The sequence below is a fragment of the Balaenoptera acutorostrata genome, chromosome 13, assembly GCF_949987535.1.
Source record: "Balaenoptera acutorostrata chromosome 13, mBalAcu1.1, whole genome shotgun sequence".
Classification (NCBI taxonomy): Eukaryota; Metazoa; Chordata; class Mammalia; order Artiodactyla; family Balaenopteridae; genus Balaenoptera; species Balaenoptera acutorostrata.
The window spans coordinates 85,571,687-85,585,975 of record NC_080076.1 but is presented as its reverse complement, the minus strand read 5'-3'; the positions used below and the strand labels follow the sequence as shown (position 1 = coordinate 85,585,975).

Below are 14,289 nucleotides of genomic sequence, written 5' to 3'. Positions count from 1 at the left end.
CCTGTGAGAGGACCTTCCACTTTTCTCACCAGAATCCATTCAACCTTCTGGTGACAGTACCCTAATTTTCCTCTGGGAAACCATTCCTCTCCTGACACTCAGCTTCTAGGCTTTCATTGACAGCCCTGGGGGTGGGCACAAGGCTCACAACCAGCCAATCACAGCAGCACATTCTCTGGCCACAGCGATTGGTTCAGAGATGGGCACGTGATCAGTGAGTGCCAGTAGGACCCAGTGAGACTCTTGGAAGAGAGGAACGTGCCCTATTTTGCTGGGAATGCTAGAAATAAAGATGTGAGCCTGGAGCTGCTGGGGGCTCCTACCTGGAATCTGAGAATAAAAACAGCACAGTAGAAGGCATAGGTGAGAGACAGAGAGAAACTGGGTCCTGATGACATTGTCTGAACACCTGGATTAAGCCTTACCTGAAGTCTGTGCCAATGGACCCATTCCTTGATATGAGAATATAAATTTCCTACTGTGTTAAGAAGCCCATTTGAGTTAGGGTTTCTTGTAAGCAAGAGACTGAGCACAGCAAATGAGGTGTAGCAGCCGATACCATTTTCCTCCTCCCTGGGTCTGAATGGTCATGAATACCCCACCCCCACAAGGAGGAAGGGAATGCAAGGCGAGGGTGACAGCCCTCACCTCCATGACAGATTTCCCTTTGGCTCCCCATACCCACCACAAAGCTGGGCCCCCAATTACCTCGAGCCGTTGCTGATGAGAATACTCTCCCGAATCGTCAGGGTGCAGTAATACCATACCAGCAGGAAGTTAAAGACTTCGTCTGTCACCCTGGCATAGAGAAACAGTGCCCGGGAGGGGGGCAGGCATGAGAACCAGGGACGGCTGTCCCCGCCACCACAGCTGGACAGCAAACCAGGATGAGAACTGCCCACAGAGGCGTGCCCCCAGAAACCCCCAGTGACCCCGGGAAGGCGGCGGGCGTGTCTTCTCTCCACCTAGAATGCCCATCCCCCCGCTCACCTTTCTACATGAATCCTACCCGCCCTTAAGGCTCTAGCTGAGGTTTCCCCTCCTTCCTTGACCACTCAGCCCACAGCAACCTGTTTCCCTTCTAAATTTCACATCTGTCTGATATGAAATTTCTGGTGGCATGACAAGAGAAGGACTTTAAGCCAGAAACCTAATTTGCAATTTTAAACTATCTGCAGTGTTAACTCCAGTGTAAACTCCTTCCATCCCCTTAAACTGTCTGTAAACTTTGCTGCACATACAAAAAGATGAACTTAAGAACTCCCTGGGCTTCCCTCGCGGCACAGTGGTTAAGAATCCTTCTGCCAATGCAGGGAACACGGGTTCGAGCCCTGGTCCGGGAAGATCCCACATGCTGCGGAGCAACTAAGCCTGTGTGCCACAACTACTGAGCCCGCGTGCCTAGAGCCTGTGCTTCGCAACAAGAGAAGCCACCGACCGCAATGAGAAGCCCGCGCACCGCAACGAAGAGTAGCCTCCGCTCGCCACAACTAGAGAAAGCCTGCGCGCAGCAATGAAGACCCAACACAGCCAAAAATAAAATAAATAAATAAAATTTTAAAACTCCCTGCCTCCTCTACTGTGGGCAGAACAGGCCTTAAAGGCAGGCAGAACATGGCAGCTAGAGTCGTGCTGTGCCCTGGTCAGAGGGGAGAGCCTTAGACACGCTGTGCATGACCTTGACTGGCCTCCACTTTGCCATCTGTACAATGGGAAGGTTGACCCCCTCTGAGAGCATTCCTGGGTGAAGGATCCTGGGACAGAGCCAGCAACAGACAGCCTCTCAGAGGGCTCCCCCGCCACTGGCTCTCTCTGACGGGCCCTCGATAAAGACTCTATCTTTGACCCCAACAGGAAGCAGCTCTGTACCTCCTGGTGTCACACAGATCCATTTGTCGTGGGAATAGAAATTACTGCATGGGGAGGGAGAACACCCCCGATCTCCTCCATTCTATCCCCGAACTGGGAGATCCTTTTCCCCAAATACAAAGGCCCTGGGAGGGAAATGGGAGGATACAACTTTAACAATAACAAAAGACGTTGGGAGATGTTTGGGAGAGTTTGGGAGAATGAAGATGAGAGACTCCTAATTACTTAAATGTGTAAAGTCCCCAAAGAAGAGATGACATTTGAGTAGGGGCTTGAAGGTTAAATATATGGAAATGTGCTTTCATTAGTGTTGATAATAACTAAATTTGACCTGTTGAAATGGATACTTGTACCTATTATGCTCACTTATATTGTTCCACTTTTTATTTATTATTTACTTATTTATTTTTTATCTTTTGGCCACGCCGTGTGAGGCATGTGGGATCTTAATTCCCCGACCAGGGATCAAACCTGCGTGCCCTGCATTGGAAGTGCGGAGTCCTAACCACTGGACCGCCAGGGAAGTCCCATGTTCGCTTTTTATTTTGTAGACAATTACAGCATAAATGCTACATATTGCATAAATGTGTATATTAAAATATCTGTTTAAATCTTAGACCAAATAATCAATTTGATATACTAAATGCTATCTTTAAAAAAGACATTGGAAGGTGTCTTTTAAGCTATGTGACCCTGTTTCATGGTCACAGATAACAGACTCTCAGCCCCGCTGAACCACTGCCTGCAGAGGCAGTCTCGGGAGGATCAGGAACAGACTCTGGAGACACGGGGCCTGAGTTCCAATCCAGACTCTGCCTCTTCCCAGCTGTGGGACCAAGGACAAGTCAGTGATTCTCCCGTGCCGTCACCTCCCCATCTGTAAAGTGGGGAGAGTCACGGCACCTCCCGGGTTAAGCTGCTGTGAGCATCAGCTGAATTTAGAACAGTGCCTGCAGCCTAGGAAGAGCTATGGATGTCCCCTGTCGTAATAATTTTGGAAGCACCACAGAGTGTCCGGAGTCCAAGAAATGAGTCTCATATGCCTCACTCTGCGGAAATCAAAGGCCTACTTGACTTGAACAGGAAACGGGGGAGCAAGGACAGCCTCCCACTGCAGAGGGTCACTTAGATATCTCCAGACAGGAGGCAGCCCCAGGAGCGAGTGGTGGTTACCAGCATATTTTCCACTGGTCCCTTCCTATATCAGTAAAGAGAGGAGTGAAAATAGTTTTATGGCCCTGGCACATTAGGGACATGCTTGAGGTGCTGGTCTCAGCCTGCCCCACCAAAGTGTATGAGTTTCCTGTTGCTGCTGTAACAAATGAGCATATATTTAGTGGCTTAAAGGAACACGTTTATTCTATTACAGTCCTGGAGGTCAGAGTCTGAAATAGGTCATCAGATCAGAGCTGTGTTCATTCTGGAGGTTCTAGGAGAGAATCCATTTCCTTACCTTTTCCAGCTTCCAGAGGCCGCCCGCATTCCTTGTCTCATGGCCTCTCTCATCACTCTGACCTCTGCTTCTGTCATCACATCTCCGATTCTGACCCTCCTACCTCCCACTTATTAGAACCCTTGTGATTACACTGGGTCGCCCGGATAATCCAGGATAATCTCCCCATCTCAAGATTCTTAACTGAATCATCTGCAAAGATCTTCTGCCATGTAAGGTCACGCATTCGCAGGTTCTGAGGACTGAACACGCACATCTTTGGGGACCATTATTCAGCCTGACACACTAGGCGAGCACTAACTACTGGGAACTTGCAACGTTGCAGGCATTTTACATGGACGATCTCTCTGGATCCTTGAACAACCCCACAGGGCTGGCTCTCATGGCAGGTGCATGTACCCCACCCATTCCCATCTGCATGGCTTCCAACAGCCAGAACATGCAACTCCTGGTCTGCCTAGGGGCTTTCTCATGCCACCAGAGCTCACCCTGCCGGTGCCAGAGGCAAATCAGGAGGGCAGGGGGATTAACACTCTCTGGGAGTCAATCCTTCCTAGCCTGAGAGCAGTCGGAGGATAAATACCACCTGCTCCCTCGCCCCTCGGGCGGGATAACTGAGACACATCCTTCGCTGTCCCACAGTTCCCCAGCAGCACTGAACTCCAGGTGCCCACAGGATAACCCTTCCTTGTCTCACTTCCATTCCCCTACCAGTGTTTCCTAGGATCACCTCCCAAATAAACTATTGGCATTCAAATGCTTGTCTTGAGGGGCATTTCTTCTGGGGGAACCCAAACTAAGATGGTACTACTTCCCATTTTACAGATGAGGAAACTGAGGTTCAGAGATGAGCTGCCCATCCAGGCCCCCTCCCCTGCCCTATTTTTAACCCACAGAAGGTGTAGTGGGCTAAACAGTGTCCCCCCCCCCCAAATTCATATCCACCCAGAACCTCAGAATATGACCTTATTTGGAAATAGGATCTTTGTAAATGTAATTAGTTAAGATGAGGTCATACTGGGTTACTTTTTTTTTTTTTTTTTTTGGCCATGCCGCACGGCTTGCAGGATCTTAGTTCCCCAACCAGAGATTGAACCCGGGCCCTCAGCAGTGAAAGCGTGTTGTCTTAACCACTGGACCGCCAGGAAATTCCCGAGGTCATACCGGGTTAGGGTGAGCCCTAAATCCAATGACTGTGTCCTCATTAGAAGACCATGAGAGAGACACAGGGAAGATAGCCATGTGACGACGGAGGCAGAGGCTGGAGTGACACAGTCTTAAACCAAGGGAACGCCAAGGACTGCTGGTCACCACCAGAAGCTGGGAAAGGCAAAGGAGGATCCCCCCCTAGAGCCTTCGGGGCGAGCACGGCCCTGCCAACCGTGATTTCAACCTTGATTTCAGCCTTCTGGCCTCCAGAACTGTGAGAAAATATATTTCTATTGTTCTAAGCCATGCAGCTTGTGGTGCCTTGTTACGACAGCCCCAGGAAATGAATACAGAAAGGGATGGGAGACATGGAAATGCCAGGCCCTCAGTGAGCCTTAGATCTCCACAGCACACCACAGGTTTGTCCTTTGAGGGCCCTAGAGGCCCCAGGGCAAGGAAATCTGGTTGCACATCAAGAACTTCTACCCCTTCCAGGGGGCATGTGAGCAGGCATTACTGGCGTGAGCAGCCTTTGCCCTCCAGGGAAATGGGCCAGGCCTGAGGCAGCAGGCAGGCACGGGCCCAGGGCCTGAAAGAGCCTTTGTTTGGACACTCAAGTGGGCAGACCAGCAACTGGACTCCCAGCCAAGCACCTGTCAGGAAATAAACCCTTGACACGTGGGCCAAATGCCCAAGCCATACTTGGGGAGAAAAGCCAGGGCCAGAGAGAGGAACGAAACCCCCGGGGCAGCGCAGCCTCAGCTCACTGGCCTCGTCCTACACAAACAGAGCAGCCGACCCTCTCAACCACACCACTGGGTGCCAGGCGCTGGGCAGAGCCACGCACAGTGTTAACACACTGAATTGTCACAACACACTGAATTGTCATGACAACCCAGGGAGCCAGCGCCTGGTGTCACCCTCGTTTTACAGATGGGGAGACTGAGGCATCCAGAGGAACCTGCCCATGGCAACAGCCAGTAAGTTTCAAAGCCAGGATTCAAACACAGGCAGTCTGTGGTCAATCTATTTCTTTCTTTCTTTTCTTCCTTTCTTTTTATTTCCTTCCTTCCTTCCTTCCTCTTTCTTTCTCCCCACCCTTCCCCCCACTGCCTTTCTCTTTGTAATTGAGATATAATTCACATACCATAAAATTCACCCTTTTAAAGTATACAACTCAGTGGTTTTCTGTATATTAACAGAGTTGTGCACCCATCACCACTATCTAATTCCAGAACATTCTCACCACTCCAAAATAAAAACCCCTGTCGCCCTTAGCAGTCACTCCCCGTTTCCCTTACCCCCAGCCTCTGACAACCACTAATCTGTTTTCTGTCTCTATGGTATTTGCCTATTCTGGACATTTCGTATGAATGGGTTCATATAGTAAGTGACCTTTTGCATCTGGCTTCTTTCACTCAGCATCATGTTTTCAAGATTCATCCATGTTACAGCATGTGTCAGTACTTCATTCCTTTCTGTGGCCAAATAGTATTACATTGTATGGGTGGACCACTTGGGCTCTTTCTTAACTACTATGTTAAAAGGTCGCTTCAGCAGCCGTTTAGTAGATATTTGTTGGACAGATGTAGGACAGACAGGACTGCTATTTCCCGTAAGAAATGGTCCTTCCTGGGCTTCCCTGGTGGCGCAGTGGTTAAGAATCCGCCTGCCAATGCAGGGGACACGGGTTTGAGCCCTGGGCTGGGAAGATCCCACGTGTTGCGGAGCAACTAAGCCCGTGCACCACAACTACTGAGCCTGCGCTCTAGAGCCCATGAGCCACAACTACTGAGCCCACGTGCCACAACTACTGAAGCCTATGCGCCTAGAGCCTATGCGCCGCAACAAGAGAAGCCACTGCAATGAGAAGCCCGCGCACCGCAACAGAGTAGCCCCCGCTTGCCGCAACTAAAGAAAGCCCACTCACAGCAACGAAGACCCAACGCAGCCAAAAATAAATAAATAAATTTAATTTTTTAAAAAATGAAAGAAAAAAAAAGAAATGGTCCTTCTTTACCCTACACCTTATCACACCAAATGCTGTAGATGCAAGAGAGACCTTGGATCCCTCTCTCATGGCCCTCCTCACCCCCGCATGCCCACATACACACACCACCACACCCCATCACCTGTAGTAAAGGACAAATCGACATGCCACAGCACCCAGGAGCAGGATGATGGTCAGGTAGAGCTTGAACTTCTCATACTCATCCTTGTAGGCAAATCTGCAGTGACAGACACCCCCAGGAAAGGTCACATAACTATAGCCCATCTGGGGGAAGGACCCTGACCCCATCAGATTCTTGACCTGCTGATAACACTAAGGAAGAGACTTTGAATTAACGGTGATGATTAATTAGGGAAAGAGGGCCAGTGTGCAAAGCTTCCATGTCCCTGGACTCCTGGTTTAAGGTTCCAAGCCTGTGATGGGCAGGAAGCAGAGATAGGGTCTCTTCCCCCAACCAGCTACTTCAGTGGAAAAGCCACGGCTCCATGTCCCCTGGTAACTGGTGGATTTTGGGTGGACAGGACTGGACTGCCTACCTCCCAGGAGGAATGTGTATGATAAAGCGTGGAACGGAGCAGGGGCCATTTCTCACGGGAAAGTGGCAGTCCTGTCCACCCCATGTATTGACTCTGTGAAAGGAAGGAAGGAAACCTCCCCCAGGTGGTCTACCCACTGAGGAAGAGACCTCAGAGTCTCTTCCAAAAGACCAAAAGCCAGAGTCCCAACTGTGAACGTTTTTTTATTTATGCAAAAATACTAGCTTGGTCCCATTTCTCCTGAGTTGCAAGAGCAAGATGCCTGGATTCTGTAAAGCCAAGTGGAGGGTTGTCTGGGATACTTACTTGGCCTGGTTGCTGAGAAGGGTCACATTCACATTGCCGAGAACCAGATTTAAGTAGAGCCTGGAAGGAAAGACCTGTGAGGGCCACCATGTTAACAGCCCCAGGAGTGGTCCCCAACCAAAAATATTCAAACTTAATAAGCATAACACTGAGCACCGGATATTAGAAAATAGGGTGCTAAGCTCAGCGGTAAAAGCCTCACATGGAGCGAGAATGAAAACGATTAAGTAGAGAACATGACAGCTGGGACATGACCTTCATGATTAACCCATTTCTCCCATTTCAGCTGGCTTAGAGACCGTATTTCCTAGCCTCCCTTGCAGCTAACGTGAGCACGTGACTAAGCTCCAGCCAATGAGGTGAAGGCATGTGTACAGTTTCTAGGTCAATTTAAAAAGGGCTCTTCCTAAGCGTACAAATCTTAAGTATACAACATGATGAACTTTTATATATTTACAAATCCATGTAAACAACACCCAGATCAAAGAATAAAATGCTTCTAGCCCCAGGAGGCTCCCTCGTGCCCCCTCCCAGTCAGTAAACTGCACCACACACCCCCCGCCCCGCTTCATCCACGTTGTCTGCATCAGTGGTTCCTTCTTTCCCATTGTGTATATTATTCTATGGAGTGGAGGTACCACAATGTAATTATTCATTCTACTGTTGATGAACATTTGACCTGTTTTCAGTTTTCGGCTATTACGAATAGAGCTGCTGTGAATGTTCTTTTTTTTTTTTTTAACTTGAGATATAATTCATATGCCATAACATTCACCCTTTAAGAGCATACAATTTAAGATGAATAGATAAAAAAGATGTGAGATATATATATATATATATATAAACAATGGAATACTACTCAGCCATAAAAATGAAATGTCATTGGCAGCAACATGGAAGGACCTAGACATTATCATACTAAGTGAAGTTAAGTCAGACAGAGAAAGACAAATATCATATGGTATCACTTATATGTGGAAACTAAAATATGATACAAATGAACTTATTTACAAAACAGAAACAGACTCACAGACATAGAAAACAAACTTATGGTTACCAAAGGGGAAAGGGTGGGAGAGGAATAAATTAGGAGTTTTGGATTAGCAGATACAAACTACTATATATAAAACAGATAAACAATAAGGTCCTACTGTATAGCACAGGGAACTATATTCAATATCTTGTAATAACCTATAATGGAAAAGAATATGAGAAAGAATATACATATGTGTGTGTATATAAATGAATTACTTTTCTGTATACCAGAAACTAACACAACACTGTAAATCAACTATACTTCAATAAAAAAAAATTATGATTATATTATGTACATATGTGTGTATGTACATATATATTTTCATCCCCCACTTCCTTCTAGAATGTAAGCTCTGAAAGCGCAGAAACTTTGACTTATTCAGAGCTTTATCCACTGTACATAGAATGGTGCTGGGCACAAAGTAGATGCTCTTGCAACTTGATGAAGAAAACAATAAATATTAAAAAAATTAAAAAAAATAAAGTATACAACTTAGTGGTAATCATTTTGTAACATACAGAAATATCAACTATGTGTACCTGGAACTAAAAAAAAAAAAAAAAAAAGAATAAATAATAAAGTGAGCTCATAAAAATTTTTTAAATTAAAAATAAATTATACAATTTAATGGTTTCTAATATATTTACAATGTTGTGCAACCATCAGCATCACCTAATCCCAGAACATTTTCATCACCCCCGAAAGAAAGCCCATACCCACTAGCAGCACATTCCCCACTCCCCCCAGCCCCTGGCAACCACTAATCTACATTCCATCTGTATGGATTTGTCTACTCTGGACATTTCGTATAAATGGACTCATGCAATATGTGGCCTTTTGTGTCTAGCTTCCTTCTTGCTGTGAACATTCAGCACTCATTTCCACCATACACACACACACACACACACACACACACACACACACACACACACACACGAGTGGAATTTCTGGGTCGTATGGTATGTATGTGTTCGGCTTCAGTAGGAAATGGCAAACATTTTTGTAAAAAGGGATCTGCTTGCCCTCTGCTGCCTGACTCTTCCCTGTTTCCTGAAAATGAGATGGTGTGAGCCAGCTTTCGCCATGTAGAGGAGGACAACTCCCCAAGCGGGGGTGAAGTAGTAAGTTGGAAAAGGACCCTGAGTCCCTAGGTGACCTTGGGAGCCCACCACTCTTGGCCTTCAGAGTCCACTCACCTCTGGACTGTTGTGTGTAAGAGACAAAAACCACGCATGTTTGAGCCATTGTGCCATTAGGCTTCTGTTACAATAGCCTGTACTCTAACACACTAATAAAGGTGCAAATAAAGGGTTATGAGATCTCAGGGGAAGAGGGTTAATTTCACAGAGGGAGAGAGAGGGGTTTGGAAAGGCTTCACTGAGGTGGTAACATGTGAACTGGGCTTTGAAGGATGAGTAGAAGTTTGAGAGGAGAAAAGGGAACAGGAGAGCCTTCTTTCTAGCTATGAGTAAATTCTAGGGGCATTTCCAGTCTGGTGTACCTGGAGCAGAGGTGTGAAAAGACCATCCATTTTTCCCACCTAGCATACAGTCCCCACTTCCTAGAAGGGCAGTACAATTTCCCTTCAGAGAATCACTTTTCCCCTAGGCTCTAGGGTAAGGCACATGACCCAGGTTCAGCCAAGGTGGTGCAACTTCCTGATTGGGTCACTAATGATCATGTGACACAATCTAGGCCAATGAGAATCAGTAACAGGACTTTTCCCAGAACTACTAAAGAACAAAGAGGCGTTCTCTACTGGATTTGCTAAGTGGGTAGGATGCAAACCCAGAGCTGCTGGGGCCAGCTTGTAGAGAAAGCCTGACTAAGAATAAAACTCAGACACTGGAAAAGAGAGTAAAAAGAAAGCTAAGTGAGGGACACAGCCTAACAGTATCATTTGAGCAGCAGGATACAGCCATTCCTATAGATACACCTGGACTTCTTAGTTACAAGAGCCAATAAATCCCCTATTTTTAATTAAGCAACTTTGAGTCGGGTTTTCTGTCATTTACATTCCAAGGACTCCTGACTAATGTAACATGCACAGAGGACTAGGGAGATTGGAGCTGGGAAAGTGGATCTGAGCCACACTCTAAAAGGTTATGCTGTTTCATTCTGTAGAAAGCTATCGCCACCCAAAGCCTAGAGTTTTTAACCAAATACAGCAAAAAAGAAGACAAGAGGAAGGGCTCTGGTAGAAGGCTCTGACTTAGGGCTAGGCCAAACCAGGAAAAAAGTCAGGGTGCTTCCCAGGACGTACTTTTAGCTGCCCACGTCAAGTCATGATACAATATTGTAAGGATCTCTCTCTGGAACAGGGTGGCGGTGATGTCACTTGAGGAAGGAGATGGGACTTCTCTGAAGGAGGAAGATGGAAAGAACACAAGCTCTAGAGTCAGAATGTCTAGTGTTCACATCCTGGCTCAGCCAAACCCTGTCTGAGCCACCTGGGCAAGATACTCCCTAATGTCTCTTCTCTGAACCTTGCAGAATGGAGATTCCTGGATCTGACTCACCAGGTTGCTGAGGATGAAGTGAGTGACATCAGGAGAGCCCCTGGCACGATGCCAGGCATACAGCAGGCTCTCCATAAATGTTTGTTCTCTTGAGAGAGAACACCTTTCCTCTGGACCCCAGGTGGCATCAGGCATGTGGCAGATCCTGGGAACCAGATCTTTCATCTTGTTCCTTGAAAAAGCCCTTCCAGGAATGTCACTACCACACGGGAGGGGCTGAGGTCCCCTCCTGGGTTCATGGAGAGGCGTGTAAGGAAGCTTCCTTCTCTTTCCTGCCCTTGTTCCCTCCTTTTCACCTCAAACTCAAGCCCCAACAGGGAGGCAGGAGTCACACAGACCAGGTGTTCCAGGCCGGGGCATCTGCCCACAGCGCTGGGGTTTGGGGAGTAGGTCCCCAGCTCCTACCCGTTCTTCTTAGGCAGGTAGGCCTCCATGTCAAAGAAGATGTTCTGCCGCTCCTTGATGCTGGCGCCCAACTGCTGAACGAGCTCTGCCTCCTCCCGACTGGCATGGCGCTTGTACCTGTGGTCAGAGGTGTGGACGTAAGGGAAGCAGGGGTGTTACACAGACTGCAGGAAGAATCTGGAAACTCTGGGTACCGCCCTCCCATCTTTCCATCGCAATGCTTCTCACAACCTCAGTCCTCCATCTGTATTCTCTGCGTTTGATGCTGGCTCCCTGCTAGTCTTATGACCTTGGGAATGTCCTTCAACCTCTCTGCCTTATTTTCCATACCTCAAACACAGGGATACCATCAGTCTTACCTTATAGACAATATCAATGTGAGAATAAAGTGAATAAATGCAATGTTAAGCATTTAGAATACCGGACACAAAGTACAAGTTCAATGGATATCTACTGGCAGTACTACTTTCCAGGCTATTCTACAGGAACAACCTGAAGATTACTAAGAGTACAGACAGGAAGGACACTTTGAAAGTATAAGCAGTCAACCAACCAAGGTCTGACTGTTATTCTTTGGTGACACTTAATCTCAAAACCAGAAAAACAAGTCATAGACACTCTCAGAAGAGCAGGGGTCCTTGGTGTAAGAACATAACTCACGGGTCAACCTTCTAACTCAGTGGTTCTCAACTGGGGAAACCTGGGATGAGAGCACTTCCCAAACCATGAAGACACTGTCTGGGAACATTTTGGTTGTCAAGACAGGGGTAGAGGGTGCTACTGGCATCTAGTGGGTAGAAGCCAGGGATGCTGTTAAACATCCGACAATGCACAGGACGGCCCCCAGCAGCAAAGAATTATCGATAGTGCCACGACTGAAAAACCCTAGGCAGATGAAAGACTCTTGAGTCCTGCCATCAGTAAGATGTGTTTTTCCAAGGGTGGTGATGTCATTACATGGAACCATCCACACTCTACACCATGACTAGTGGGCCTCCATTTCCAAAATGGTCAGTCAAGGATAGGGGTATAATCAGTAACCGTCCCAAAAATTGTCCACCAGGGAAAGGAAGAATTGACCAGGATTCCAGAATTGTCACACACTCTGGGATGGAGGCCCAGCTAAGTGACCTGGGACAAGCCACTCAGAGCCTGTTTTCCTGCCTCCCTAGCGGGTCACAGTATCCAGCAGACGCCTTCACCTGCAGGGGATGAGAGCACTTCTCAAGCCATGAAGACACGGGATTAGGAAGTGAACAGGTGATCCTGGCCTCAGGAACTGAACTAAGTCATGAGCTCAAACATATCCCCACCAGGGATGCCGGACTTCTCACCCCCTACACCAGAGAGCCTGGTGAGGGGCGAGCTCCCACACCCGTGAGAAGGATACTTGCTATTTACCTGCCCAGTAGGACTTATTAGAACAACTTTCCTCTGGGGAACTACGCCTCATCCTCTTCCCCCTCCCGTATGGTTTAAGTAGGGCTGTCCCATCCCCCAGCTCCATAAAGTGAACATATGACCGAGTCTTGTCCAACCAGAGTCTCAATGATTGGTTTGCAGATGGGTACATGACCAATTCCAGCCAATGAGGATCATGCCCAGAACTTCTGCTGAAAGACAAGTTCTCACTCTGCTGGTACGGCCAAGCCAGTAGGAAGAAAGGCTAGAGGATAAAAGCCTGGCACTGTTGGTGACCATCTCAGTGACCATCTCAGCCAGAGAGTAAAGCCAATCTAGAGGAAGGCAGAATTGAGAGGAAAAAAACCAGATTCCTAAAAACACCCTTTGACCCCTGGATCCAGTGATGCCTGAAGCCACTCCTGGTTTTTTCCATAAAAATTTCCATTCTCTGCTCAAGCCAGGCCAGTTTTGAGTTGGGATTCTGTCCCTTAAAACCAGGGGAGCCTTTGAGTTGCAGCCAGCCTACCTCTGGAGCGTGTGCTTCAGGTCCTTCAGTCGTGTCTTCTGCTTGTTGATGGAGCTGCTGCACGAAGTCTGGAGTGCGGTCAGCTCCTCCAGCTTCTGCCTGTAGATCCTGTGAGTGTCCTAAGGGGTGGAGCAGCCCAGGTAGGGTGTGCAGAGGACATAATGGGGTCATTTTTCAGTTTGCTTGTGTCTGGGGATGTCACTACAGAAATCACAGTTTCACAGTTAAGATGATACAATTATGGATACCAAGGGGGAAAGGAGTGGGGTGGGAGGAAATGCGAGACTGGGATAGACACTTATACATTATTGATACTACGTATAAAATAGACAACCGATGGGAACATACTGTAGAGCACAGGGAACTCTACCTAATACGCTGTGGTAACCTAAATGGGAGGGAAGTCCAAAAGGGAGGGAATATCTGTATGTGTATGGCTGATTCATTTTGTTGTGCAGTGCAGGCTAATGCAACATTGTAAAGCCACCATACTCCAATAAAATTAATTTTTTAAAAAAGAGAGAGGAAAAAAAAAGATGATACAACTACACCTATCAAAGATGTGGCTTATAAAATTGGGATTGGATTTGGGGAAGGCAGCAGAGCACAGCATTTCTGTAATAAGGAACTACTGTTTTTTCCTGCGCAGGTTCCATCCTTCCTGATGGGAACAGCAACCAAATATGCCTTTGAGAGATCAGCCACCTCTTGTCAAGTTTTAATCCAGACGGTTTGAGTACAGCTAACAGTCCCCATGCCAAGAGTGGTCATGTGATCCAGGCCTGGCCAATCAGTATCCTCCAATCCCCTGGCAACTGATTGGTTCAGAGGTTGATACATGACTCAAACTGAGCCAATGAGAGTCAGCCCTGGGACTTTTACCTAGAAGTATTGGTTTAGTGATGCCTTCTTTCTCCTGGGTTTGCTAATCTGGTAGAAGGTACACCTGGGCTGCTGAGTGGAGACAGCCTGCCTAAGAATGAAGCCAAACGGAAAACAGAATTGAGACATGGTAGGAGACAGCATTCTCATAGCACCATTTCAGCCCTTGGATCTAACCAAGTCTGAATGTAAT

General features: G+C 47.3%; 1 protein-coding gene across 3 annotated transcripts in view; it reads right to left on the bottom strand.

Moving 5' to 3' along the window:
- The window catches only part of TMEM120B (transmembrane protein 120B), a 49,733-nt gene that overhangs the window by 15,163 nt on the left and 20,281 nt on the right, over positions 1-14,289 (bottom strand). For 2 of the 3 annotated variants that reach the window (XM_007189560.3, XM_007189559.3), the window contains exons 2-6: positions 13,215-13,333; positions 11,285-11,401; positions 7,325-7,384; positions 6,604-6,699; positions 709-798 (exon numbers count right to left, since the gene is read on the bottom strand). In XM_007189560.3, the coding sequence (XP_007189622.1) occupies positions 709-798; positions 6,604-6,699; positions 7,325-7,384; positions 11,285-11,401; positions 13,215-13,333 (482 nt within the window). The remainder of the gene's footprint in view (positions 1-708; positions 799-6,603; positions 6,700-7,324; positions 7,385-11,284; positions 11,402-13,214; positions 13,334-14,289) is intronic. The other variant, XM_007189561.3, reaches the window with a different exon arrangement.